Source organism: Microcaecilia unicolor, chromosome 13 (assembly GCF_901765095.1).
Source record: "Microcaecilia unicolor chromosome 13, aMicUni1.1, whole genome shotgun sequence".
In the NCBI taxonomy this organism is placed as follows: domain Eukaryota; kingdom Metazoa; phylum Chordata; class Amphibia; order Gymnophiona; family Siphonopidae; genus Microcaecilia; species Microcaecilia unicolor.
In genome coordinates this window covers 49,427,290-49,454,782 of record NC_044043.1, presented here as the reverse complement: position 1 = coordinate 49,454,782, position 27,493 = coordinate 49,427,290, and the positions used below count along the sequence as shown (strand labels likewise).

The window sequence follows — 27,493 nt, the reverse complement described above, 5'->3', positions numbered from 1 at the left end:
TTGCATTCTTGGATTTTGTTCAGAGTTCCCTTTTTAATATCCTGCTTTTCCATTATGTCAAGCTCCATCTTTGGCTGTCTTCAAATTTAGGCTAAAAGCCCACCTTTTTGATTCTGCTTTTAATTCCTAACCCCTATTCACTTGTTCAGTACCCTTGTATGTTTTATCCTTCCCACCATATCGGTTCCCTTATCCCTTATTTGTCCTGATTGGACTGTAAGCTCTTTCAAGCAGGGACGGTCTCTTCATGGTCAAGTGTATAGCGCTTGCGTATGTCTAAGTAGCTCTATAGAAATAAGTAGTTGTAGTTGTTTCCCACTATTCCAGAACCTGTGGGATAGTTGTGTCCATCAACCAGCAGGTGGAGATAGAAAATATTGAGGAGCTGTCAGGATAACGAGAGAGATGTCTCAGCTCAATTTTCAGTTCTCTATCTTCAGCAGGTGGATGGAAACACTTCTTAGCCTCTGGTTCTGAGTGATTTCCTCCTGGTCCAGTTGGTCAGCTGGTCATAACATAAGAGTAGCCAACAGTGGCCAAGCCAGGTCATGAGTACCTGTCAGAAACCCAAATCGTGGCAACATTCCATGCTACAAATCACAGGGCAAGCAGTTGCTTCCCCATGACGTCTGAATAGCAGACTCTAGACATTTCCTCCAGGAACTTGTCCAAACCTTTTTTTAAACTCAGAAACACTAACCGCTGTGGCCACATCCTCCTGTCTTCATTGACAGATGTTTGAGGGAGGAAGGGGGGAGGGTAGGGAGGGAATAGGGGAATTATATTAGGAGTGATTGAGGGGCAGGTATATTGAAGCAGGTCACCACAATGGAGGGATCTCTAGATTAGGCCTTTGTACGGGGTGATTTACAGGTAACATAAATTGGAATTGATATGTATATCCCTTAATGTTAAGGGATTAAATATACCGTATAAACGTCAGCTGTTATTTAAGGAGGCGAGGCGTCTGCAGACAGATGTGCTCGTTGTACAAGAGGCTCATTTACTACCTAAATATGAATACTTAAGCAAACAGCGCAATACGCTATAGCGCATTTTGCCTCCAGTCGCGTCCGCCCCAAAACTGCAGGGGTTGGCATCCTGGCGCTCTCCCCTGGCAAATACGTAAGAGAATCACAGCTAAAGGAGGACGCTTTCTGATACTGATTGTAGAACTTCGGGGGTTGGTGTTTACTCTTCTGAATTTATATGCACCTAACTAACTAACACGGCTACCACACCTCTCTTCTTAAGATAGGACTAACACGGCTACCACACCTCTCATCTTAAGATAGGACTAACACGGCTACCACACCTCTCTACTTATGCACCTAATCAAAAGCAGATCCTTTTTTTTTTTTTAACAACAAGTGTCAGGTACTTTAGCAAATATTGTCAAAGATATGCTTTTGATAGGGGGCGATTTTAATATTACCCTGAACCCTGCAAGAGATACCTCAGCCACTAAGGTTAACTATGCAAAAAGGGATCGTGCCCAAGTCCTCTCTTTTGTAGCTAAATGGTGCCTCTATGACATATGGAGGGAGATACATGGGAATGAAAGAGACTATTCTTTTTATTCTACTATGCATGACACATTCTAGGATCAACCTATGATTGAGAGACTCCCTGCTTAGAAGATCTGTATATGCAGTAGATATACACCTGAGGACCTGGTCTGATCATGTCCCTCTCCCCCCCCCCCCCCCCCCCCCCCCCCCCCCAGTTCCTTTAGATAGGACTAATCGTCTTCCTTGGTGTTTGCAGGATAGACTATTGGATGATCAGAACATGTACAACAATTAGAGAAAAACTTTTGAGATTATTTGCAACTTAATGATATTTTGGAGCTGATTCCTCTGACAATATGGGAGTGCCTGAAAGTAGTAATGAGAGGACATCTTATATCTTTACAAGCGCACCTTTATAGGGAAGTACGGGAGAGAGAGCAGCAGCTTCGCGTTGAAATTTCTGTTTTAGAATTTCTCTGTAAACGGGCGGGGTACACCACTCATCAAGCAGCCTTACATAGATTGTGATTGGACCTATATGATTTGGCTTTAGCTACCATTAAGGATGGGTTGAATCAAACAAAACAGGAATATTTTGAGTTTAATAATAGTGTGAGCAAATTACTAGCACATAAATTGAAGTGGCAGGCCACATATAATTATATACATAAAATTATAGATGCCCAGTCCAATGAATGCATGACTGACGCAGCTATTCAGCAGGTGTCCTTAAATTTCTATGAGCAACTTTATAATCCTGAGAAGAACCCCTCTTGAGAAGATATAGAAAAATTTCTGGTGGGTATAGCCCTCCCTGGTTTGGTTCCATCTGAAATAGAGAAACTCTCTACTCCTATTACTCAGGAAGAAGTACTATGGGCCAAGACCCTTCCAGCGGGAAAAGCACTAGGAGCGGATGGTTTTGTTAATAAGTGTCATAAAAAATTTAGGATACCTTAGCCCCAGTGTTAGCCAGGGTTTATAATTCTATTGAAGAGGATACTGTTTTGCCCCATTCATGGTGCTTAGCCATGGTGACACTTTCGCTGAAACCGGATAAACCTGGCAATTCTGTGTAGCTCGTATAGGCCTATATCACTCTTGGGTACTGATTACAAGATCTTTACTCAAATATTGGCCCATAGATTACAAAAAGTTCTTCCTCATCTTATACATGAGGACCAGGTGGGATTTGTTCATGGCAGGCAAATGGTGGATAATACAAGATGGGCTCTGTGGTTGGTAGCAACTGTGGTAAAGGGGGGGACGGGACCCAACTGCTCTAGTATCGCTAGATGCAGAGAAGGCTATATGGTTTCCTGGCCCTTTTAATGGCCATATTACAGAAGATAAGCTTGTTGGGGCCTTCAGTGCCTGAATACGATGCAGAGAACAAGCACTCCTTAGCTATGCTAAACATTAATGGCTCCTGCACTGCAGCCTTTGAACTCCGGAGGGGTACGCGCCATTGATGTACACTGTCTCCCCTGCTGGTTGCCTTATCGATTGAACTTTTTGCAGCTATGATCTATGCATCTCCGGACATAGCTGGGATCCATGCTGGAGGGGTAACTCACAAGATTATGCTTTTTGCAGATCACTTACTTCTCACACTAACAAATCTTCAAACGTCCCTACACACAGTGGTAGATGTCTTGGATACATATAGCCTAGACTCAGGGTTCAAGATAAACTTGCAGAAGTCTGAAATATTAAACTTAACTATGCTCTTTTCCCTTTTAGTGTGCATCTAAATCTATGAAATATTTAGGTGTGTATCTGACAAATATGGTAACTGAGATTTATGAGTTCACGGATCTGGATAGGTGAGAGAGTTTGCAGATATCCTCGTTGGGGTGGATTTCAGACTTAAGATGACTATCCTCCTGAAGCTGTTGTACCTATTTCAGGCTATCCCATTACAAATCCCCCACTCATTCTTTGAAACTCTTAGGAAAAAAGCTTTTGCTTTTATTTGGAAATGTGTATGAAAGCTGTCTGTGGCATGTGCAGAGCAGCCATGCTTAGTGATTGGCTGCTTTGCGCATGCTCAGCTGACCGACTGCCTTCCCCCCATCGTATGCAAATGAGCCTGTTTGCAAAAGCAGCGACCAGCTCATTTGCATGCAATTCACTTTGTAAATCCCTCTGTATTTCCAAATTGGTAAATTTTACTGAGGTGGAAATTTGAGAGCGATTCTTTACAGGGACCCGCATCTGGATGTTTGTACTTAAACATTTGTTTAGCAATGAATTGTTTCCTGAATTTAAACAAGCTATGTATTTGTTCGTTTGTAAAGACAAATTTAAAAAAAAATTCTGATAGTAATTTTGAAAATGCAGATTTAACAGCTAGAGTTACAAAGGTGCGCCGACACAATTGATGTGTTTTGCCACAGACTCCATTTTTATGAAGTGGGACAGGATGTGTTAATACTTTAGTTGTAAACTAACGTGGTGGCCAGCTCTAGCTGTTACACAATTAGGGAAATGTTTACTAAAGTATGGTAGGTTGTTTTGTTTCTTTTTTGTTTATAGGACTGGGAGAATGCTTGGAGATTTCCATGGCTGCAGTGTATATGTGTGTGGTGTTTTTTTTAAAAAGTATGGTATGGACAGCTGTCATTCTGCCTAACTGATAGTGTGACTACATGTGACACCATCTCTTAAGGGTGTTAAGGGCACCTACTCTGTTGACAGCAGTGACAGGATGTGGTAACATATGCACATTAGCTGTCAATTGTGGCCATGCAGATTTCTGCTACAGGCCATGCTAAACAGAGCAAGATTTTTACCATTCTAGTTGGTCTTAGAGCAGACCGAAGCTAATGACATGCACACTAACTGCTTAGTGTGGTTTTTGTGTAGAATTGAAAATCAGAGTACATCCTGTGCAGGGCTGCATATGTACCTAGTGGTAGGTTAGAATCAGAATTATGATAATGATTAACAGAAGTGGTAGAGGTAAACAGTGGCTGAATGATGCATTCCTGTTTCCAGAGACTTTATGGCCCAAATCTACTCATTGTAAAGAGACTTTTTCATAGAGATGAAAGAGAAGTTTGGATAGGTTACTGTTGTGGGAGTTGATGAACCAGTCAGTAATGTAAGGACCTGGAAGATGGACAGGCCGCATAGATGGGTGGCTGGTTGGAAGGGAATTTGCCCTCATTTCTCTATGCTTATGATAGGCATGGTGCACATACTGTTTCATCTCTTCTTGGATTTTAAATGCAAAAAAATCTTTAAATTTAACATTAATACCAAACATATTTTTGTCTGTATAACTTCTGTCCATGGTAACGACTTTTATTTTTTAGAAAGGGTCACTCCCTGTACTACACTGAAATAACCTGAAGGTCATTCAGATGTTAGATTTTAGTATGAAGCTTTACAATTCTGTACTTTCCTGTTGTGTAGGTTTTCCAAGTAAGAAAAGTAACGGGAGCAAACACTGGAAAGATTTTTGCTATGAAAGTACTTAAAAAGGTAATTTTGATTTTGCTTTTTATGACTTCAGTTCATAGCAAGAATATAGATTTCATCTGATTTATTGCAGCTCAAATTAAAGATCTTCAAGCCAATATGAAAACACTTGTCATGAAGAAGCATGAAAAGTCAGTAATTAAGAGTGAAAACTTATGGTTGGTGCTACTGTTCGCGAGTTCAAACTTTAATTTAGTCATGTCCCTCTGTACATGTATTCTTGAAAACGAACAGTAATTTTATGTTTAACACTACTTATTCCTTCTACTGTGATGTCAGAACATTTAAAAAATCACTGCCAGTTAGGAATTGGTAGTGTAGGTGGTTTGAAAACCAAAATGTTTATAATTGTATGCATGTCTGATTCAGTATATACATTTTTGTCATTCTCTAGGTATGCTGTTTTTTAGGCACACATCACATAAATGTGAACACCTGTTGTGATGGACCAGTCCATCCATCCATCCATCTGTATGCATTTCTTTGTGCATACCAGATGCATAGAGTAGAAAAGGGAAAGAAAAAGCAAGGAATAGTGAAGCATAGTGGTGGGGAGCCCAGGCTCTGGGCTATGAGAGGGCTTACGGGGGAGGAAACACCCCTCCAATCTCTTCACCACAAAGCCCATAACTTTCCAAACATATGTGTATAATATACCTTCTCTTGCCACACATTTCCACAAACACATGCCTATGCCCTTTTTATAGATATAAACCCCCTTCCCCTTACATCCCTTTGTCCAACTACACAGCAACACAGTTTCCCATTTTGTTAAAGGTACTACTTGAAATCTGTTGGCAAAGTTCAATTGCTTTTAGTATTACTTGCTTTTCCTCTCTCCTCTCATTCTCCAACAGCATAGCCAGGTTGGCTTCTTTTCGCAATTTAGTTTGCATTGGACCATCTTTCTACTGAGAGAATTCCTGTAGTCTTCACTGAGTTTCAAAAGCAGCAGACTGTCATAATACATCTAGTTGTGTTGAGTTTTCTCTGCCCAAATTTTACATTTTGCCAAAAAGAACCACAATTTTAAGGGAACACATACAAGCACTAAGCTCCATGGTTACACCAGTCCTCATCCTTTTGTTACCTTGACCTAAACATTTTTTTTCTTTACTTCGTCTATTTTTGTTGTTCCTTTTTTTTTTCTTTGCCTCTCTCATCTCTTGCCTTGATTGTCTTCTGTGTTCAAGACCAAGACAAAAAAAATCCACCTCCTGTTCTGCAACTTTTGCCATTTCTGATCTTTGTACTTTATGCTTGGTCTTATGATGGTGAAGTGCAACGGGATTCTCTTGTGTGATCTATAAAATAAGAGCCTGCTTTTGTTAATATACGTGTGTCATTCTTCCATGTTTCATAGGCAATGATTATAAGGAATGCAAAAGACACAGCTCACACAAAAGCAGAACGGAACATCCTGGAAGAAGTGAAGCATCCTTTTATTGTAGATTTAATTTATGCCTTTCAGACGGGAGGGAAGCTCTACCTCATCCTGGAGTATCTCAGTGGTCAGTATGTGGTCCCAGCAGACACTCCAGCAAAGATATGATTGACATAGTCCTCTTTGGAAAATGCCATTTTGTCCATATTTAGATACTATCTCAATGTTTAAAACAAATTTTTCAAATAAGCAAAAAAAAAAAAAAAAAGGTTTTCTGGGTTTTTTTTTTTTTGGAATCCAGATAAATTGATCAAATGTGCTTGTACAAAGTATTGTTCCATGTCAGTACAGGCCCTTGTGGTAGTTTAATTGTGGATGCTATAAAGGCATTACTTGCATATGGGTCTTTTGGATTGAATCTTAAGTCGGTGTGGCCCTTATGCTACAGATATGTTCTGCACCTTCGCACTTAGTATGACTGTTCTTATGTGCACTTAGCTAAGAGGAAGAGTTTTTGTATAGCTGGATGTCCTCACAATCAGCCTGGGACATTTAGCTATATGCACTCTGGCAATCTTTTCATTATGTCTATAGCTGTTGGTGCTCTCACTTTACATGCCAAACACTTTGGAATATTTATGGTATTCCGAATACCCCCAGCAGAAAAAATGTGAACTCAGAATACTTGTTCAGAATATCTGTATTCATAAATTCTAAAACATTCATAATAAATATCTAGTGTCCCTCTTCCTGCTGATGTCAACAGTATTAGAAGTATACTTGTGCAGAGAACTCCAACATCAGCCATAAATAGTGAATCAGTGTACAATACAGGGTACAAAGAAATAGTTACAAACGTCTTAAACCTATTTTTTCCATGGTAGTGAGAAACATTTTTGGCTATTATATGTAAAAATGTTTTTTTGTTTGTTTTTCTCCATTGATTAGGGGGAGAACTCTTCATGCAGTTGGAGAGAGAGGGAATCTTTATGGAAGACACAGCTTGGTAAGTGAAAAACCACACAAGATGATGGTTTCCCCTCCCTCCCTTAGGTTAAATGGTTGAACAGACTGTGACATAATGTTCACTTGAATATTAATGGATAGGGGGGAAAAGTCTCATTTATGTTTCAACAGTTTTTGATGATTCAACATTTGCGAACATAACCGTTAATTATGACCTTTTAAGGGATACATCATATTTAGATGTATCCCTTAACATTTATCATCAATGGTTTTATCATTTTCTCCCTCCCTCCCCTTCAACTATATCACCATAATCAAAATATTTACTTGTACTTTTGCATTGTTACATAAATATTTAAATCAACTTTTATCTCATCTCATGCAGTATTTATTATTGCGTCACCTAAATTCCCTCCCTCCCCCCATCCGGGAAAAGTCTTATTTATCACTGGGTCAGATCGCCCTGGTCTTCCAAGCCGGGTCTATAAATGGAACCCACTTGTGACTGTTGTAATCATCAACAAAAAAAAAAAACCCTCCTACCTATATCACTATCTCTACATCTTTTTAATCATTTTCTGTATTCTTTTTTTTTTTTTTTTTTTAATCAACACTGTCACTAAAAAATCTCAACACAGTGACTGGCAATTGGCATGAAGCTCACAATGTGCAATACCATTTATCTTGTTGAGATTTTTTAGCGACAGGGTTGAATTTAAACAAAATACGGAAAATGATTTAAAAGATGTAAAGATAGTGATATAGGTAGGAGAGGGGTTTTGAGGGGTTTTTGTCAATGATTACAACAGTCACAAGTGGGTTCCATTTATAGACATGGCTTTGAAGACTAGGGTGATCTGACCCAGTGACAAATGAGACCCCACCCCCAATCCATTAATATTCAAGTGAAGGAAGATTCTCCTGCTACAATTTGACATGTCTAGTGCTTTTGACATGGTGGATCATGAACTCCTGCTCCATCTACTGGATTCTTTTGGTATAGGAGGGCCAGTTTTGCATTGGTTCAAGGGTTTCTTGACATCAAGGTCTTACCAGGTCATGGTGAATTCCCACACTTCTGAACCGTGGAATGCTTCCTGTGGGGTCCCTCAGGGCTCTCCCCTCTCACCTACCCTATTCAACATAATGATGATGCCTCTAGCCACAGCACTTGCAAATCTGGACCTCAACCCTTTCATCTACGCGGATGATATTACAGTCTACATCCCTTTTCAATCCACAGTATCAGAAGTTGCCAACCTCATAGATGCCTGTTTCTCCACTTTAGAACAATGGGCCAGGGTGTTCCGCTTCAGGCTGAACAGGGAAAAAACACATTGTCTCATCCTCTCGTCCACGCACGCTCACGTAACTGATACAATGCTTCCAGTCCTGGGCTCTGCCCTCCCGATTGCAAACAGCCTGAGACTCTTAGGAGTGCATCTGGATTCACATCTCCAGCTGGTTGATCATGTACACTTGGTCTCCAAAAAAATGTTCCAGGCCATGTGGAGGATTCGACGCATCAGATACCTCCTTCCCAGAGACTTGTTTCGTACCCTTGTCCATTGGCTCGTCCTATCCCACCTGGATTATTGTAGTGGTATTTATGTGGGCTGCCAGGCCTCCTTATTGAAAACTTTCCAAACGGCTCAGAACACTGCGGTGAGGCTCATCCTAAACGAAAGGAGATTCGCACACGCCGACCCCCTGCGATTTAAACTTCATTGGCTGCCTGTACAGGAGCGCATTGCTTTTAAGATCTGCTCCCTAACACATAAAATCGTCTATGGGGCTGCTCCGGAATACATGCTTCCCTTGATCGATCTTCCGCCTAGAAATGCCAACCCTGCTGCTCGGTCCTATCTCCACCTCCATTTTCCGAATTGTAAGGGAGTTAAGTATAAGAAAATCTTCGCCTCGTCTTTCCGTTATTGGAGTCCCAAATACTGGAACACGTTACCTCGTCACCTTAAAACTCAAGTGGACCATGCCCTTTTTAAGAAGTTGTTAAAGACATTCCTCTTTGCTAAGACTTACCCCTCAATTTACCATGTTGATTAAAGCATCCCTTGTTCCTTACCCTATCTAGTTCACTTTGTTAGTTTCTTCCCTCCTACTCACTTCTTTATGCTTGCCTAAACTGTTAAGTTTGTACTCTTATTTAATTCTCTGTAAGCCACATTGCGCCTGCATGTGTGGGAAAATGTGGGATATAAGTCACAAATAAATAAATAAAATAAATAAATTATGTCTACATATTGTTATTATATTGAGGCAGTAGACTGTTTGAGAGCATGTATATTTAAAGTGATCAGACTGTGACGCATACATGGTGTAAAAACCTTGACAATTCTCTAAGAGGACTGATCAGAAATTTGAAACAATTTGCTTGTCTTTCATAGTGGCAATAAATAAAATGTGTTGGTCTAGCTGTACAAGTGGATTGCGCTAGGAACGAATTGATATGGGTGTCTTGGAGTTGTTTATAGGTTTTATTCAATTAGCAATTTTGTAAATGCTAAAGCTTCCCCCCCCCCCCCTTTGATCCCTTTGGAAAAGTGTGGGGAAAGGGAAATGGGACTTGATATACTGCCTTTCTGTGGTATTTTGCAACTACATTCAAAGCGGTTTACATATATACAGGTATTTATTTTGTACCTGGGGCAATGGAGGGTTAAGTGACTTGCCCACAGTCACAAGGAGCTGCAGTGGGAATCGAACCCAGTTCCCCAGGATCGAAGTCCGCTGCACTAACCACTAGGCTACTCCTCCACTTAGGTCACACTTCTCAAGTATTACAATCTGTCAAATATCTCTGATTTGGTAATGTTTAATTTCACCAAACAAATTTTGAAAAGATGAGTTCCTATATGATTGCAGTCTTTAAATGTGCAAGAGGTCTATTTTGAGAGAGTTAATCACAGAGAATGTATAATTACTTACATTCACCCATTCAGTACTAAAGAGTGAAAAGAAAGTTATGCTTATTACATAAGACTGGTGACATTGCCATTTTTATATCTTGAAACCTGGGACATCTTCAGAATGCTATTACTATGTGAGAGAGCTGAACACTTTGGATTTGTTTCCACTGTCCATTATAGAGGGAATGGCAACTTACATGAAATACTCTTGAATTTATTGTGTCCTGCAACATTTTTTTTTTTTTTTACAAATAAAAATCTTGTATTACAGATCTTGCTCCTACAGAGTGGATCTAAGAATACAAAGCTTTGTATATGATGATATACTCCTCTACGCTATATCTGTATGGGGGCTCCCAGATACTGATGAAACTCGTCTAGAACACACAACATGTATTTGCTGAACTAAAAAATGTATAAGTCTGATACACAATAATGATGCATATTGGAGGCATGAGTTCAAATACCACTATAAGAAGTCACTAGATTCTCAAAAACAGTGTCAAATTGCAATCATAGAGATCACATTTTAAAAAGTGACCGAACTTGGACTGTCACCTTACAAATCAAGGAATTTAAACCTGTGGATGGAAACAGTTAATCTGCTGAGGCGTTTAACTAGTTGTAGTAGATATTATGACCCTTTGAGACATGGTACCTAGAGAAAACACCACAGCCATTGAGTAAGAATTTCAGAACACTGTCAAAGGAAAAGAATTTCAACTTGAATTGTCTTGAAATATCCATTTAGAGTTGTCTAATTTTTAGGTGAGGGTATGAAAATGCATGCACTGTGTGTGTCTGTAAGACAGAGAGAGATTTATCTATATATTTGTGCGTGTATATAGGGCATTTATTCACTCTGCTTTTAGCAGCAAGAGGAAAAAAGATGAAAGCAGTGGTTGATAAGGCTACTTTTGTTTGTGTGTGTATGATTTAAAAACTTTAGGAGAACCATCTTTCATCAATAATTTGCACACCCCCTGATGCAGCCCTAGGCAAAACAAAGGTTTGTCTAATATCCTTTGTGACACAAAATATTATACGTCTACACTTTTTTTTTTAATTCATGAGAAGAGAATCTACATAATAAAAAGACAAGACAAAAAGCAGGAAAAGATAATTGTATACAAAAGCCCACATTATGGGACTGGTCAATTCTTATGTAATAAATGCTTCAAGCATAAATCACTAAAGACTCTCTATTCTGGGAGGAAGTAATGTCATCAGGCAGTATGGATGCTTGAGCCGTAAGCTAGTCCCACCCTAAGCAATAACTGGTGATTATACAGCAATCCAGAGCAATCCACACACAGCAGCGATCATCTGAGGAGAGCTCTTCCAGCGGGGGATCTGTACAGATGAGTGGCTGCTTGCGCTCGGTCGATTTAATCACATTCTTGTAAGATGTCTTCTTGGCATCCTACTGCGTGGTGAGCCTGGACCCGGCGTCTAGGCCGGGGTCCTTGATCCAGGTTGCTGACTCTCCTCCAGACTTGTTTGGGACGGGTGCTGGGCCGCCGGACGTCTCGCTGAGCCCCCTTGGGGCGTTGAAAGAATGGCTGCAAGAGATTCTGATATCAAAGCAGTGCACAGTGATCTGGCGGTGCTGATCTGCCGGGGGGGGGGGAAATAGATCTGAGAGCTGGGGCACTATGTGGAAGAGTGGATTGAAGAACATAAGCCCCTGGGCTCCCTTGACCAGCAGGTAGCAGATGTCCGAATAGGCGCCTGGCAGATTTTAGACAAATTGGAAGACCTGGAAAACCGGAGCCAGCGTCAGCACATCCGGTTTCAGGGCCTACCCCACTCCCACCTACGCGGTCAGTGAATCTGTGATGCAGCAGATAGCCAGCTCCCTCCTGTCTCAGGGACAGACAAGTGGATCCAGCTATTGTCTTACTGGAGCGTACACTATTGGGCCCTTGGGGAGTCCTCGAAATAACCAGCTCAAGGACATCCTGGCCTGCCTTTGCTGGCATGGCACGCAGCTTTGACGACTCTCTCTCTTTGAGCTTGTAATCACAATTTCCAACGGGATTCCTACCAGGTGGAAATTTACTTATCAAGATCTAGCTAGCGCTACCCTCAAGCACTACTCCAAACTGTGACCCTTCACTGCCCACTTGTGGGACCTAGGGATTAAATATAGATGGCTGCATCTAATTCCAATTAAAATTAAATAAAAAAACAAAATTTGTATTAGTGGGAAGACCTCGCATGGATTATACACTATCACCAGTAATTAGAATTTATATCGTGAGCACCTTACATTATATCATGAGAACCTTACATTAATCTTTTGATAAAGAAAACTTATTTAGATTGTCGTAGGTTATTACTAAAGAAATTGCAAACAATACAGAACACAGTGGTATGTCTAATTTTCTCTTTGTCAAGAGGTATTAGAATTACTCCTTTTTTTTTTTTTTTTTTTTTTTTACTCGGATTACATTGACTTCCAATAGAGGCAAGGATTTTATTTAAGTTCTATTGTATATTGTTTAAAATCCTATGTGGAGATGGCACCATATTATATGTAATTCTTATTCAATTTTTTCCAGTGAAGCAACTTTATTCTTTGTGTGAGAGATCTCCATTTAGCTTTCCAAATCCCAGGGGGAAGAAACCTGGAAGGTTGTTTACTTCTACCTTTGCCTATCAAGCTGCAAAGGATTGGAAGACTTTACCATTCTATATCACTTCACTAACTGATTATAAATTGTTTAGAAAATGTATTTATTTCAAAAATATGTGTTGAGTAACTAAATTACTGGTTTGGTTTGCCTTTTTTAAAAATATCTTTTAATTCTTTATACAGTGTAACTTAATGATGTTGTAATTCTGATGTAAACCACAGTGAACCACGCTTGCAAGGTATTTTCAGTATATAAATACTTAGAGTAATGATGAGTGCTTTAACAAAACATTTTCTAAATGTGCAGTTTACACAAAAACGTATTTTTATTATCCTCAAATATTACTAGGCATTTACAAGGAAAAAAGTAGCTCCCAAAGAAAAAGCCTTCTACACAATTAAGTCTACCTGGCAGCATTAGGAAACGTATTAAGCTTCTGTCCACAAAACAAGGAATTATGATTAGCAAATTAAGGACTGCTTTTACCAAGCTGTGGTAAAAGGGGCCCTTTGGTGGCGTCAGCGCATTAATTTGCCACGCGCAGAGGCCCCTTTTACTGCAGTAGGTAAAAGGCAAAAAAGAGGAAATGGCTGTGTAGGAGGTGGTAAGGGATCCTGCGCTAACCCGGCGGTAACAGGGCTGCTTGCAGCGCTGCCTGATTATCACTGAGTAAAACCATGGTGCTAAAAATTAAAACAAATTTCTGTCATGCCAAAAATGGCACATGGGGGGCGACACTACCGTTGGCGCCAGTGATAGGCTGGTGGTAGTGCCGGATTGCCACGTGCCAATGCTACAGTAAAGCTCTATCTGTAACAAACTCGCCTATATCCATGACCTCTTTATCTCGCGTCACCTCCATCTGCTCGCCATAACAGAAACCTGGCTCTGCCCTGATGACTCTGCTTCAGTCGCAGCCCTGTGCCATGGCGGTTATCTATTTTCACATACTCCTCGCCCTGCTGGCCGTGGGGGCGGTGTTGGACTACTTCTCTCTCCCTCCTCCAGATTTCAACCCCTTCTTCCACCTCAATCTCACTGGTTTTCCTCCTTTGAAGTCCACTCTATCCGCCTTTTCTCTCCTCTGCCTCTTCGAATAGCGGTCATTTATCGTCCCCCTGATAAGTCCCTTTCATCCTTTCTCAGTGACTTTGATGCCTGGCTTGCCTTCTTCCATGATCCTTCCTCCCCCTCTCTCATCCTTGGTGACTTTAATATTCCTGCTAATGATCCTTCCAACTCTTATATTTCCAAGTTACTCGCTTTAACGTCCTCCTTTAATCTCCAACTATGCTCCACCTCCCCCACTCATCAAATGGTCACTGTCTTGATCTCATCTTCTCCTCCAACTGTTCACCCTCTAGTTTCCTTGCCTCTGATCTTCCCTCCTCTGATCACCATCTTATAACTTTCACACTTAAATCTCCTCCCTCCCAGTCCCGTCCTATCTTATCTCATTTATCTAGGAATCTTCACGATATTGACCCTTCATCTCTATCCTCCCATGTTTCAAACCTCCTCTCTACTGTGGCACCATCCACATCTGTCAACGAGGCTGTTTCTTCTTACAACAATACTCTATCCTCTGCCTTAGACACTCTTGCACCTTTGATGACCCGCCCTGTAAGGCGTACAAAAGCCCAACCTTGGCTGACTTCTAATATCCGCTACCTACGTTCCTGTACCCGCTCCACCGAATGCCTCTGGCGGAAATCTCGGGCCCTTGCTGATTTCTTACACTTTAAGTTCATGCTGACCTCCTTCCAATCTGCTCTTTTACGTGCCAAACAGGATTATTATATCCAACTGACCAACTCTCTTGGCTCTAATCCTTGACTTCTCTTCACCACATTGAACTCTCTCCTCAAGGTGCCCCCTCCCCCAACTCCCCCTTCATTATCTCCTCAGACCCTTGCTGAATTCTTTCACAACAAGGTTGAAAAGATAAACCTTGCTTTCTCTACCTCACCACCTCTCCCTCCACTAGTCTGTTCCCCTCTCTCTCCTTCCCCTCATTCCCTTTCCTCCTTTTCTGAAGTTACTATTGAGGAAACTACACTTCTCCTTTCTTCCTCAAAATGTACCACCTGTTCCTCTGATCCCATTCCCACCTCCCTTCTTAATGCCATCTCTCCTGCTCTTATTCCTTTTATCTGTCACATTCTCAACCTCTCACTTTCCACTGCGACTGTCCCTGCTGCCTTTAAACATGCTGTGGTCACACCTCTCCTTAAGAAGCCTTCACTCGACCCTACTTGTCCCTCTAATTACCGACCCATCTCCCTCCTTCCTTTTCTCTCCAAATTACTTGAGCGTGCTGTTCACCGCCGCTGCCTTGATTTTCTCTCCTCACATGCTATTCTTGACCCACTACAATCTGGTTTTCGCCCTCTCCACTCAACCGAAACTGCGCTTACTAAAGTCTCCAATGACCTATTACTGGCTAAATCCAGAGGTCAATATTCCATCCTCATTCTTCTTGATCTTTCTGCTGCTTTTGACACTGTCGATCACAGCATACTTCTCGATACCCTGTCCTCACTTGGATTTCAGAGCTCTGTCCTTTCCTGGTTCTCTTCCTACCTCTCCCTCCGCACCTTTAGTGTTCACTCTGGTGGATCCTCTTCTACTTCTATCCCTCTGCCTGTCGGCATACCTCAGGGTTCTGTTCTTGGTCCCCTCCTCTTTTCTATCTACACTTCTTCCCTTGGTTCATTAATCTCATCCCATGGCTTTTCCTACCATCTCTATGCTGATGACTCCCAAATCTACCTTTCTACCCCTGATATCTCACCTTGCATCCAAACCAAAGTTTCAGCGTGCTTGTCTGACATTGCTGTCTGGATGTCTCAACGCCACCTGAAATTAAATATGACCAAAACCGAGCTTCTCATTTTCCCCCCCCAAACCCACCTCCCCGCTCCCCCCGTTTTCTATTTCTGTTGATGGCTCTCTCATTCTCCCTGTCTCCTCAGCTCGAAACCTTGGGGTCATCTTTGACTCTTCTCTCTCCTTCTCTGCTCATATCCAGCAGATTGCCAAGACCTGTCGTTTCTTTCTTTACAACATCCGTAAAATCCGCCCCTTTCTTTCCGAGCACGCTACTAAAACCCTCATCCACACCCTTGTCACCTCTCGTTTAGACTACTGCAATCTGCTTTTTGCTGGCCTCACACTTAGTCACCTCTCCCCTCTCCAATCAGTTCAAAACTCTGCTGCCCGTCTCATCTTCCGCCAGGGTCGCTTTACTCATACTACCCCTCTCCTCAAGACCCTTCACTGGCTCCCTATCCGTTTTCGCATCCTGTTCAAACTTCTTCTACTAACCTATAAATGTACTCACTCTGCTGCTCCCCAGTATCTCTCCACACGCGTCCTTCCCTACACCCCTTCCCGTGCACTCCGCTCCATGGATAAATCCTTCTTATCTGTTCCCTTCTCCACTACTGCCAACTCCAGACTTTGCGCCTTCTGTCTCGCTGCACCCTACGCCTGGAATAAACTTCCTGAGCCCCTACGTCTTGCCCCATCCTTGGCCACCTTTAAATCTAGACTGAAAGCCCACCTCTTCAACATTGCTTTTGACTCGTAACCACTCGCCTCCACCTACCCTCCTCTCTTCCTTCCCGTCCACATTAATTGATTTGATTTGCTTAATTTATTTATTTTTTGTCTATTAGATTGTAAGCTCTTTGAGCAGGGACTGTCTTTCTTCTATGTTTGTGCAGCGCTGCGTATGCCTTGTAGCGCTATAGAAATGCTAAATAGTAGTAGTAGTAGTAGTAGTAAAGCTACCGCGGTGTTGTAAAAGGTCCCCTAAGTCTTCAAAATATTCTTACCTATTTCAAACAGTAAAGACACTGCTAAAGTGGTTCGCTTGTCTTATCAATGAAGATTCCAGAAACTCAGATTTAAGGTGATACTTGAGTTGTAACTGAGATTATCTTCTTCCAGCACCTCCACTTTGAACTTTTTAATTATATATTAGAAATAGTTAAAGAACAAGGCATCTTTTAGATATTTCTTAGAGGTCAAGAGTTGACAAATAGTGAGTAATCAGCAAATTCAATATATGCAATTTCTTAGATCTTATTACATTTTCTAACAATTCTAAATGATTGTATCTGCATACTATTTGTAATATTAGAAAGAGCTTTTGCTTGAAAAGTAGAAGATTGAGATTTCAGATGTTTATCAATAGACTGACCGGCTCTGCTATCCAATCTCGGTTAAGCTCCTGAAGGAAAGGATCCTCATGAGCTTAACCGAGATTGGATAGCAGAGCCGGTAGTGGGAGGCGGGGCTGGAGGTTGGGAGGCGGGGATAGTGCGGGGCAGACTTATACGGTCTGTGCCAGAGCCAGTGGTGGGAGGCGGGGATAGTGCTGGGCAGACTTATACGGTCTGTGCCAGAGCCGGTGGTTGGGAGGCGGGGCTAGTGCTGGGCAGACTTATACGGTTTGTGCCCTGAAGAGCACAGGTACAAATCAAAGTAGGGTATACACAAAAGTAGCACACATGAGTTGTCTTGTTGGGCAGACTGGATGGACCGTGCAGGTCTTTTTCTGCCGTCATCTACTATGTTACTATGTAATTGAGTCAAAATTCCCTATAGTGCCCTCTGTTCTGGTCACTGCTGCCTACACATCTTTGATAGTAACCTTACCCAAAGTAGTACTAATGGCAATTTTATCGGAGTAGGCAAGGGAACACTATCCAGACAAGATTTCACTTCCTATTCTAACAAGAAGAGTTTGACACCACTGAAAGGATGCCTCTCCCCTGGTAGTCTCAGGGGAGTTGAGTCTTGCAACTGGAGATGACACAGATTGAGGCGGTGGGGTTCTACCTCCTGAACTGAGCAGAGCTTCAGCCCAGGATGAAGTACTCATCATGGCATCAGTAGTGCTTGGCAATATACAAGTCGATCCAAAGGCCCTTTCTTGGCTGTTACAACTACTCTCCGCTGTCTTCAACCACTCTTATTTTCTTCTTACCCATTCTTAGAAACTGGCACAGTCCCTCACTCCTCTGTGCTTCAGAGGGGCAGGGCATACCCTGTGGCCGCATTCTGTGCAGACTTCTATTAACATAGGCCAGATCTTGAATGATGATACCACCAAAAGCCCCAATAGCTGTCTGTGAGGCTTGCCTGTTGCTTTTCCTGTTGGAAACGACCAGTACTGACGTTAACACGTTTTGAAGATAAATCTTTATTGTTGCAATTAGCACAAAACTTTCACTTGATTAAAAATACAAAGTTATTTAAAAAAAAATTTCTTAGATTTTCTGATCTATGATTGCAATTGGACTCGCTTTTTTGAGAATCTAGCATGGCTCCCTAAAGAGGTATCAGGAATTTCCTCTTTGTGTGCATCATTATATATACTGTGCTTACACATGCGTCCAGCAAATAGTTTTCATTGTACATACACTTAACCACTGGGTTTCCCTGTTCTTCTTTTATAGCTTGTCTACTCCCTTGAAACTTTATTAGCACCCTTGTGTTTCAAGGGACTGGCAAGCTATAAATGAACAGGGAAACCCAGCAAATCAAGAGGATTGTGTACTAAAAGTATTTAAAATGGTATAGTTGAAAACGAAGGCATTAATCACTTAGGAATGGCTAGCTCTGACATAACTACTTGGCATGTGTGTGTTGAACTGTTTAATATTTAAAAAAAAAACCCATAATACAGTTAAAATAGCAGTAATTGGCTCCCTCAGGGTAATATAGTTTGTAAGAAGTGCAACTTCTCCAGACATTAGCTACTGAATTATAGAGTTAAGCATTTCCTGTAGTTAATGGGCCTGTTGGTTGAGAGACTCTTGGGCACTGCTCCCACCTTGGCTCTGACTAAATGCTACCACTGATAAGTACTGGTTAAGAAGTTCTGCTTAGCTTTATGACTTAACAATGCTAAATCATTTGTTTTTCAGCTTTTACTTAGCTGAAATCTCTATGGCTCTGGGGCATTTACATCAGAAAGGGATCATCTACCGGGATCTGAAGCCAGAAAACATCATGCTGAATCATCAAGGTTGCAAACCAGTAAATACTATATAATTCTCTCCTAGCCAGGAACACTGGGAAATGTTAAGAACTATTTATGAAAACCTCAGACTTATTTAGTCACATTTATTGGAAAATGTCTTTGGCATGTCCTGATTTTAAAGTTGAAATCATTCTGCCGTGGGGATCTTGGTCTCCCCTTGTGTCTAATCTGTTGCAGAGGGGAGAGGAGAACGATGACTAAAGACATTTGTTCATACATTTTGAAACTACAAAAGGCAGTAAAAATTGTACCCCTCCCCCCTAAAAAAAAAAAACCCTTCAGGAGAACATATTGTAGCAAAGGCTGAAAGCAGAAAAATGAGAGATTTCTATATACCTGTAGTATAAATCTATTCCACCAGGTATCGTACACAAGACATTCAGACCTTATGTCTAACAAATCTGCTTCAGAATGGCTACATATGCAATATTTTGTTTTGTGCTCTAGATTTACTGCATTGAGGGATTTTCTAAGTAATCAAAAGGTAAAAATCCGATGGACTTCATATCATTAACGTAGATACCAACCTAGGTTTGTTGCTCCATGCAGCTCAAGCCTAAGCAAGCAGGAAAAACATGATTGACTAGTTTTGCACTCAGTTGCTTGTTTGTTTTGGTCTGATATTAGGAGGTATCATCTAAGATAGAATCATGATGCAAAATGTTGACTCCAGGAAGAGGCCCACTGTACAGATACAGAAAGCTTGCTAAGATGACAAGAGCTGTGATACAGAGCTATACAGAGTCTGAAATGCCTAGCAATGGGGGGTGGGCGAGTGGTTCCAGGAACTAGAGCAGGAGTTTGCTTCAGTTCAGTGGAAGTTATTGGGGTTGATGGAATAGCTCTGGAGCGATGTAACAGGTATTAGACATTGGCTGGAGGAGACAAACTTGCCCTGATGAACAGTGAGATGGAAAAGGAAGTCGAAGAAATGCATAGGTGGCTTAGAGAAAAACAGTGTGGAAATGGTGGTTAAAATTGAAGGAATGAAGAATGAGGCCTGGTGCTAGAATTTATACTTTTGTGTTATTCTGCAGTAGCCAGACTATTTTGACTGCAGGAAGGTGATGGTGCAAGTCTATGAGGCCATATTGGGCTCTGGGGACTTGAGCAGTCAGTAGTATCAAGGTGTTGGGGGGGGGGGGAGGGGAAGGGCCTCATAGATCATTGAGTAAACCTGGAATAGCCTGCCAAGAAACACAATAGCATGTTTCCATGATTTTACTATCAAAGAGCAGATTGTTGCTAATGCTAGACCTCTGGGCTCTCTCTTGTGGATGAACAAGAAGACAAGTATATATTACTCCTAAGGGAATTCTGTGCAGCTGCAGCATTTGAGCAGAATTCCCCACTTCTACATTTGCTGTGCAGAATTCTTTTCAGACACCAGAATCTGCTGTTTTCCTCAGTCTCTCTTCCTCTTCCCTGTAGAGATCACGCCGCAGGAGGAGGAGAAGGAAGTGAACAGCTACGCATCAAACCACTTTCTCCACCTGTGCCAGTCTAGACCCTGACTGTACGGAGGTCCGTGTGGTTCACGTGAACAGTCAGGCTTAAGTACATAAGTAATGCCACATTGGGAAAAGACCAAGGGTCCATCGAGCCCAGCATCCTGTCCACGACAGCGGCCAATCCAGGCCAAGGGCACCTGGCAAGCTTCCCAAACGTACAAACATACTATACATGTTGTTCCCGGAATTGTGGATTTTTCCCAAGTCCATTTAATAGCGGTTTATGGACTTGTCCTTTAGGAAACCGTCTAACCCCCTTTTAAACTCTGCCAAGCTAACCACCTTCACCACGTTCTCCGGAAACGAATTCCAGATTTTAATTACGCGTTGGGTGAAGAAAACTTTTCTCCAATTTGTTTTAAATTTACGACACTGTAGTTTCATCGCATGCCCTCTAGTCCTAGTATTTTCGGAAAGCGTGAACAGACGCTTCACATCCACCTGTTCCACTCCACTCATTATTTTAAATACCTCTATCATGTCTCCCCTCAGCCGTCTCTTCTCCAAGGCTTAGACTGGCATAGGAGGAGAAAGTGGCCTGATGTACAGCCTTCTGTTTCTCCTCCTCTGTGCTATTTCTTCAGGGGAAGGGGAGAAAGATTGAGGAGAGCAGCCTCTGCTGGTGGCTATAGTATACCTTGGGGATGAGATGGGTCAGAGCAAGATGAGTGTATGGGTTGGGGAGGCAGAGCAAGGTGAGTGTGCCATGGGGAGGAGAAAGAATGAGAGCTGTGAGTATTGCAAATGGGAGAAGACTTTGGGGGCAAACGGAATTAGGGGTCTTGCTGGGAGAAGGAGAGAAACACAGTTGGAGTCAGAGAGGGAACTGGGGAGGCTGGTGCCTGAGAATGGAAAAGGCAAGAGGAGATTTTTGGCCTTAGAGGAATTTTGTGCAAAAACATTATAATTACACTATGCAGAGTCAAGTATTGCACAGAATTTAAAAAAAAAATTTGCGCAGAACTCCACCAGGAGTAATATGGATTTGGCCCAGTGGACTTTGAGATTCAAGGACATAACATGAAAACTTTGAGAGAATGTATGAGAAACAGATGAACCTTCTCTGGACTATTTTCACAATTAGTGGAAAGCTCACAAGAACTAATACAGAAGAGGAGGTTAAGCAGGCACTATAGGAAGATTTTGTTGATATCGTAGCATATGCTTCATCGAGGGAGATACTTTTATTGGCAATCCAGACTTCATTAAGACTTAGTAGTTCAATGTGCAAATGACTGTTGCAGAGTCCTGGGGGCTGAAACATTTTTTTTTCTTCTTCATGCTGCATCAGGGATGCCGCAGGATGTGTATTTTGGGTTACCATGTTTACTTAAAAGGCTGAAATAGTACAGTTGCCATGTTCACTTTAAATAAATGGAAATGAACAAAAAAGTCTAATAAAGTCTTAATACATTTTTGAATAGATTTCAAAAGCAATGCCTTCTTCAGATTAGAAATGGGCAAAAGATGACAATATCAGAGTATAAGTGAAACATTTAAAGCATTCTAATGTCTCACAGGGAAAGGGGGAGGGGTATAATTATATGGTTTATAATGTGATAAGAAACCCAGATCTCTGTTAGGGCCTCTTTTGCTGATGTCAAAATATTTCATCACCTTTAATTCAAAGGTCTTACGTTTATGGATTGTGTTAATTTCCTCTTAGTATTCAGACTATAATGTCATTGATGCTGTGTGCTGGTCTTACAAAGATTATCTCCCACAGAGGTGTCATCTTAGTTTGCTTTGTGGTGCCTGTGTGAGTTGATTAGCATCTGGCCTGTCTCTCCATTATAGTAGCCTTTTTCACATTTTCTGCATTAAATAATGTATACAGTAATTGAGAGAGAGCATGAATTAGGCAGGGGCGTAGCTACGGGTGGGCCCAGGCCCATCCAATCTCGGCTCAGGTCCGCCCACCCAAGCGCACTGCAGCAGCCTTTGAAAGTTTTTCCACTGTGTGAGTGACGAGTCATCGCGCGGTTCCTGGACACCGCCAGAGGCCGAGGTCGACTGAGTGAGATACCGAGCGGCTCTTTCCGTCGAAGGGACACCCCAAGGGCCGCTTTTCTGTTTAGAGAGACCCCGAGCGGTTCTGACTTGCGCAAAGAAATTCCGCGCGATTCCCCTTGGCTCTGAGGGGTTGCAAGGGGCACCGGGAGGTTCTGGCGACTCCCCGGGAGATACCGAATTTCGGAGGGAATAACCGGGGCCTCCGGCCGGCTCCAGCTCTACGGCTCCCACCTCTCACCTCTCATTTTGACACCTTCACGTGCTCCGGTGATTGCGCACAGCGCGGCAGGCTGGCAACGTGACGTGTGCTTCTCACTCAGACAAAAGATGCGCGGAGCAACAGTTGATGAGGCCTGGCTGCACGAAGCGGGAAAAGGGCGAGGAGTGAGTGAGTGCCTGGTGCCTCAGCGTACAGATTGGATACCTGGTGTGGGGCCTAGCTGTTCCGGTGTGTGGAAGGACTGATGGGGTAGGCAGCACCACCGCCCTTTCGGGGCGAGTAAGTCAGGTTCGTATGAGAACCGCTCAAGGGCTGGGCTTAGTGAGGCATACCTGAAAGATGAACTATAGTCCAACTGCTTCTAGGAGGCGTGGGCCTGACCACTGGTACCTTAGTGGCCCTGCTTCCAAACGTAGGTGCTAACTGTTCAAAATCATTGAGTACTAAACACAACGCAAATTACCCATCACCTGACACAATGAAGGCATTTGCTCAATATTGGGTTGCTCAGCACCCATTGCACACACAGACCTGGATCTGCGGTTCCAAACTTTCTCTTCTGTTGTGCACTAGGAGTTATTGTCATGAGACAGACTATAAAGGATAACGTTTGTAGTGAGTGGTCTCTTCCCCCCCCAAACCCCCATCCATCATTTCTTACCTATTTAATAGGGAAGAAATGAAGGCCACTGCTAATACAGTGCTAATAATCCTTGCTCAAAGCCCACCTCTTCAATGTCGCTTTCGGCACCTAACCATTGTACCTCTTTCCAGGAAATCTAGACTGCCCCCAATTTGATTGACTGCACTTTTTTGTCCTTTAGATTGTAAGCTCCTTTGAGCAGGGACTGTCCTTCTTTGTTAAATTGTACAGCGCTGCGTAACCCTGGTAGCACTTTCGGGCTTGCAGAGAGGCAGATTCGGGTCGGCACGCAGTGGCAGCGGCACTGAAATGCAGGTCGCATCGCAATGCTCGTTCCATCGTACGCGGTATGACATGGCTGTGCGCGGCTTTCGCGCCTTTAAAATCGAGGGTTCCATCATATGGATTGTCGAAAGTTAAAGGTGGTTAGTCTGTATTCCCAAGTAAAGAAAGTTCATACCCATGTTCCTTTCAGATCTTTAAGATTAAGCTGCTGCAATTCCAACAATTTGTGTCCAAGGCTTCTGGTAACTTCATGATTTGTAATTCATCATATTGAGAGGTCTTAATGCTTTATAAAGCAATGTCCCCATCCATACTATGCTTTGAATCCAGTGATATTGAGTAAAGCCTTTACCTTGATCTGAACCTTTGCAATGCTGATGCCACTTCCCTTCTGTCTCTGTTCAGTAAACAACTGAAGGAGTTTTGTCTCCAGTTCAGGATAGGTCCCTCTGAAATGCCATTGAACTCCCGACCATCTGCTCTGTTGCCATGAGTTTCAGCATAATGCACCACTTTTGGTTTCTTAGCAGTGATATATTGAACATCGAGAACTCATGGTATGACCGGTAACTACTAGGTACTACTACCAATATTTTTTTATAGGGGCTACAGTAAGTAGGGAAAGCATGAGCAATAATGGCATCATGTGATAGGGCACCCACTGTTGTCCGATAATTACTTGGTAATGCCATTTGTCTGTATTTCTGAATTTTGTGTGCTATCTGGGTTTCATATTATAGTTAGGATTGTAAATTTTTGTATAATAAGACTCAAAGTTTGGGGTGTGTATTATGCTGTGGTGTGTATTATAATTGAGATTTAAGGGTAGATATTTGTAAATAGCCATTGTTGATAGAAAATGTGGTGTCTAGAAAGTTGGCTGTACCCCCCCCCCCCCCCCCCCCCCCCCGGTGGAGTAATCAATTTTGAATTGGATTGCAGGATGGAATGCATTAAAATAAGGATGAATTATTGAAAGATATACCCAGCTCCACCACTGTTGGCCTTCCAACATCCACCTAATCTGAAGCAAAAATTAGTGAAAAGCAAACTCCCAGTAGAAGCTCAAAAAGAAGTGTGTCACACATTCTTACAATATACCAGGCTGCAAAACCTTCCACCACATATCACAGTATCCCACAGTTACTTACGTGGGAAAAGCATTCAACATAAGGGGCTACTAGTTGTACTCTCCCTGAAATGTAGTATATATCATTCAGTGCAAGAAATGTGAAGAAGGGTGTTACATTGGAGAGACGGGCAATATGCTAAAGACAAGAATCAACTTGCACAGATGTCACATTAAACACCACAAAGCTGTGTGGCAGAAAGATACAGAAATATCTCCTATCTGTTTGGGTGATCTTATTTATTTTATATGCTGCTTAATACAGCCAGGATGTAAAGTGGTTTACAATTTAAAAAAAAATACTAATACAGTGGCATATCTTAGAAACCTATATCAAATAACTGAAAACTTATGTCTTGAACCCACAGACATTACTTGCTTGCTAAAAGTACTAGCCAGCACTCAACCCATAGCTTTTCACGAAGATCCTGCATAACAAAAAAAATATATATTTCTAGTAGCTGTTAAAATGTAAAGAAGGCATCTGAATCAAGTTTCTTTGGGATGAGTTCATTGTATGTGACGGTGTATACTTTTTGCAATTTCTCAAAAAGCTATGAGTCCCCATGTTAAAGGTCTTGTAAATAGTTTTACTTTAGCTAGCTCCTCATGAACACAGGTTCCTCTGAAAATTGATCATAGTCTACCACATTTCCATTCCCACTTGTTTGTCTTCTGTAGTCCTACTCCTGGCCCTTCATCTGCAAACACAGAATAGAAGTAAGCAATTCCATCTTATTAGCTTGTTTCTATTTAAAAAAAAAATAGTGATAGGAGAAGTGCAAAAGTAGCACTGTGAGTCTCCATTGTGATAGGGATTTAGTAATGGTGGTTAGCAGGTAGTTTTTTTTTTTTAAGTCAGGTTGGTTGTCTCTGAGGTGGGAGGATTTAATTTTTAATCTTTAATCTTGCGTAGCTTTAGAGACTTAGTTCCAGTGACCTGTTCCCTCTTCTTTTCAGGTCATGTGAAGCTGACAGATTTTGGACTCTGCAAAGAATCTATTCATGATGGGACAGTTACACACACGTTCTGTGGGACGATTGAATACATGTGAGTAGCTAACTTATTGAACATATTTGAGTTTCTCAGGAGATACCACACTGACCTTTTGACAGATGTAGTTAGTTCTGTTGAAATGGGTGACTTAGATATTGCTCACCATGTATATGTTTTGTGATTTGAGTGAAGCCCTTTCTAGGCAGATGCATGAAACCTGTGTAAGGGCCTCTCTTACAAAGCTGTGCTGCTGATTCTCGGTGCCGGAGAGGAAGCCCATTCAATTCCTATGGGTTTCCTCTCATTTGTCATGCAGGAATCACTAACGTGATTTTGTAAAAAAAAGCCCTAGGTGAACAAGTACTTTTAAAAACATGCTAATGATTTGTCTGTTCTTTTTTTCCCCCCCTCACTCCAGGGCCCCTGAAATTTTGATGAGAAGTGGGCACAACCGTGCTGTGGACTGGTGGAGTCTAGGGGCACTAATGTATGACATGCTGACTGGAGCAGTAGGTGCACCATTACAGAGTTTATGGACTTTTATTCATCGTATAGATATATATAGATATTGTAAAGGGGTCCGCTTCCTCCACTCTGGGTTGGGGCCGGCAATCCTGTTAGGCTCACAGATTTCCAGCAAAGAACCAGACTGCCATACAGACTTAAGACCAAAGTGCTTTATTCTCAATTCAGTTCCACTCTCAAAATTGAAATGCAGTTCACAAACAGGGTTCAGGCTGGGTTCCAAACTCCAGCCAACATCCAGTTCCTTAACAGTTCAGGCCCACTTCCTTTTCACTACCTTCCCCTCTCCCTCAGAAGGGCTCAGTCAACGTTCAGCCTGCTGTTCTATACATCCCAATAACTCAACCCTTTCACAAACAGTCTCTTCAAAGGAAACCACTACTTAATGCCCCTGTCCTCTTCACAGCACCCCGGAGGACCCTGTACCAAACAGGGCTGGCAGCTTTCCTCCTACCTCACAGCACCACACCCCTGTGGCCTCTCACACTGCCTTCATGTGCTGGTCAGGGTTACATCTACATTCTCACACTCCATGGCAGCTTACTCTTCCTCCCCCCTTTCCCGGGAAGCTCCAGTGGCAGGCCCTTTCCATCCTCCACCTACTCCATGGCAGCTTCTCTCTCAATCAGTTTCCTCTCCCTCCTGGTGGCTGAGAGCCACCCGGAAATCTCTCCCTCCTCTCACAGCTGGAGGGAATTATATACTGGCGTTGCAGCTAAGGGACTGAGCTTCACCTCCCCTTCTCCCTCTAGTGGGGAGGGGAGTAACTGGCTGCCCTAGCACTGAGCCACTGCTCCCCCTGCTGAGGATGAAAATCCATTCCACCCTTTTGGGGCTACCCTCCTCTCTCCTGCTTTCAGGGGCTTCTGGGAACCGTAGTTCAGGGATTAGCTGCTTCTCTGTGGGGCCCCGAGTGCTAGCTTTGTCACTATATATATATATATATATATATATATATATATATATATATATATATATATATATATATATATATATATATATATATAATTCCCAAATTTGGTCATCAGGGTCTAAAAAAAAAAAAAAAGCCTTTTCTTGTTCTTGTGTTAAATGCCTAAACACGTAACAATCAGACCATTTTGATAATATTACGAACAAGTGGAGCTCAGACTCCATACAATCAATCATAAAATAGCTACTCAAATGCCTGAGAATTAAGTGTTTCAAAAGTTAAATATAAG

General features: G+C 42.1%; 1 protein-coding gene across 1 annotated transcript in view; it reads left to right on the top strand.

Annotated features, from left to right (window-relative positions):
• The window catches only part of RPS6KB1 (ribosomal protein S6 kinase B1), an 87,478-nt gene that overhangs the window by 17,978 nt on the left and 42,007 nt on the right, over positions 1-27,493 (top strand). Inside the window, exons 4-9 of the mRNA XM_030222609.1 lie at positions 4,932-5,000; positions 6,361-6,508; positions 7,330-7,387; positions 18,853-18,953; positions 25,730-25,820; positions 26,185-26,275. Coding sequence (XP_030078469.1) covers positions 4,932-5,000; positions 6,361-6,508; positions 7,330-7,387; positions 18,853-18,953; positions 25,730-25,820; positions 26,185-26,275 — 558 coding nt within the window. The remainder of the gene's footprint in view (positions 1-4,931; positions 5,001-6,360; positions 6,509-7,329; positions 7,388-18,852; positions 18,954-25,729; positions 25,821-26,184; positions 26,276-27,493) is intronic.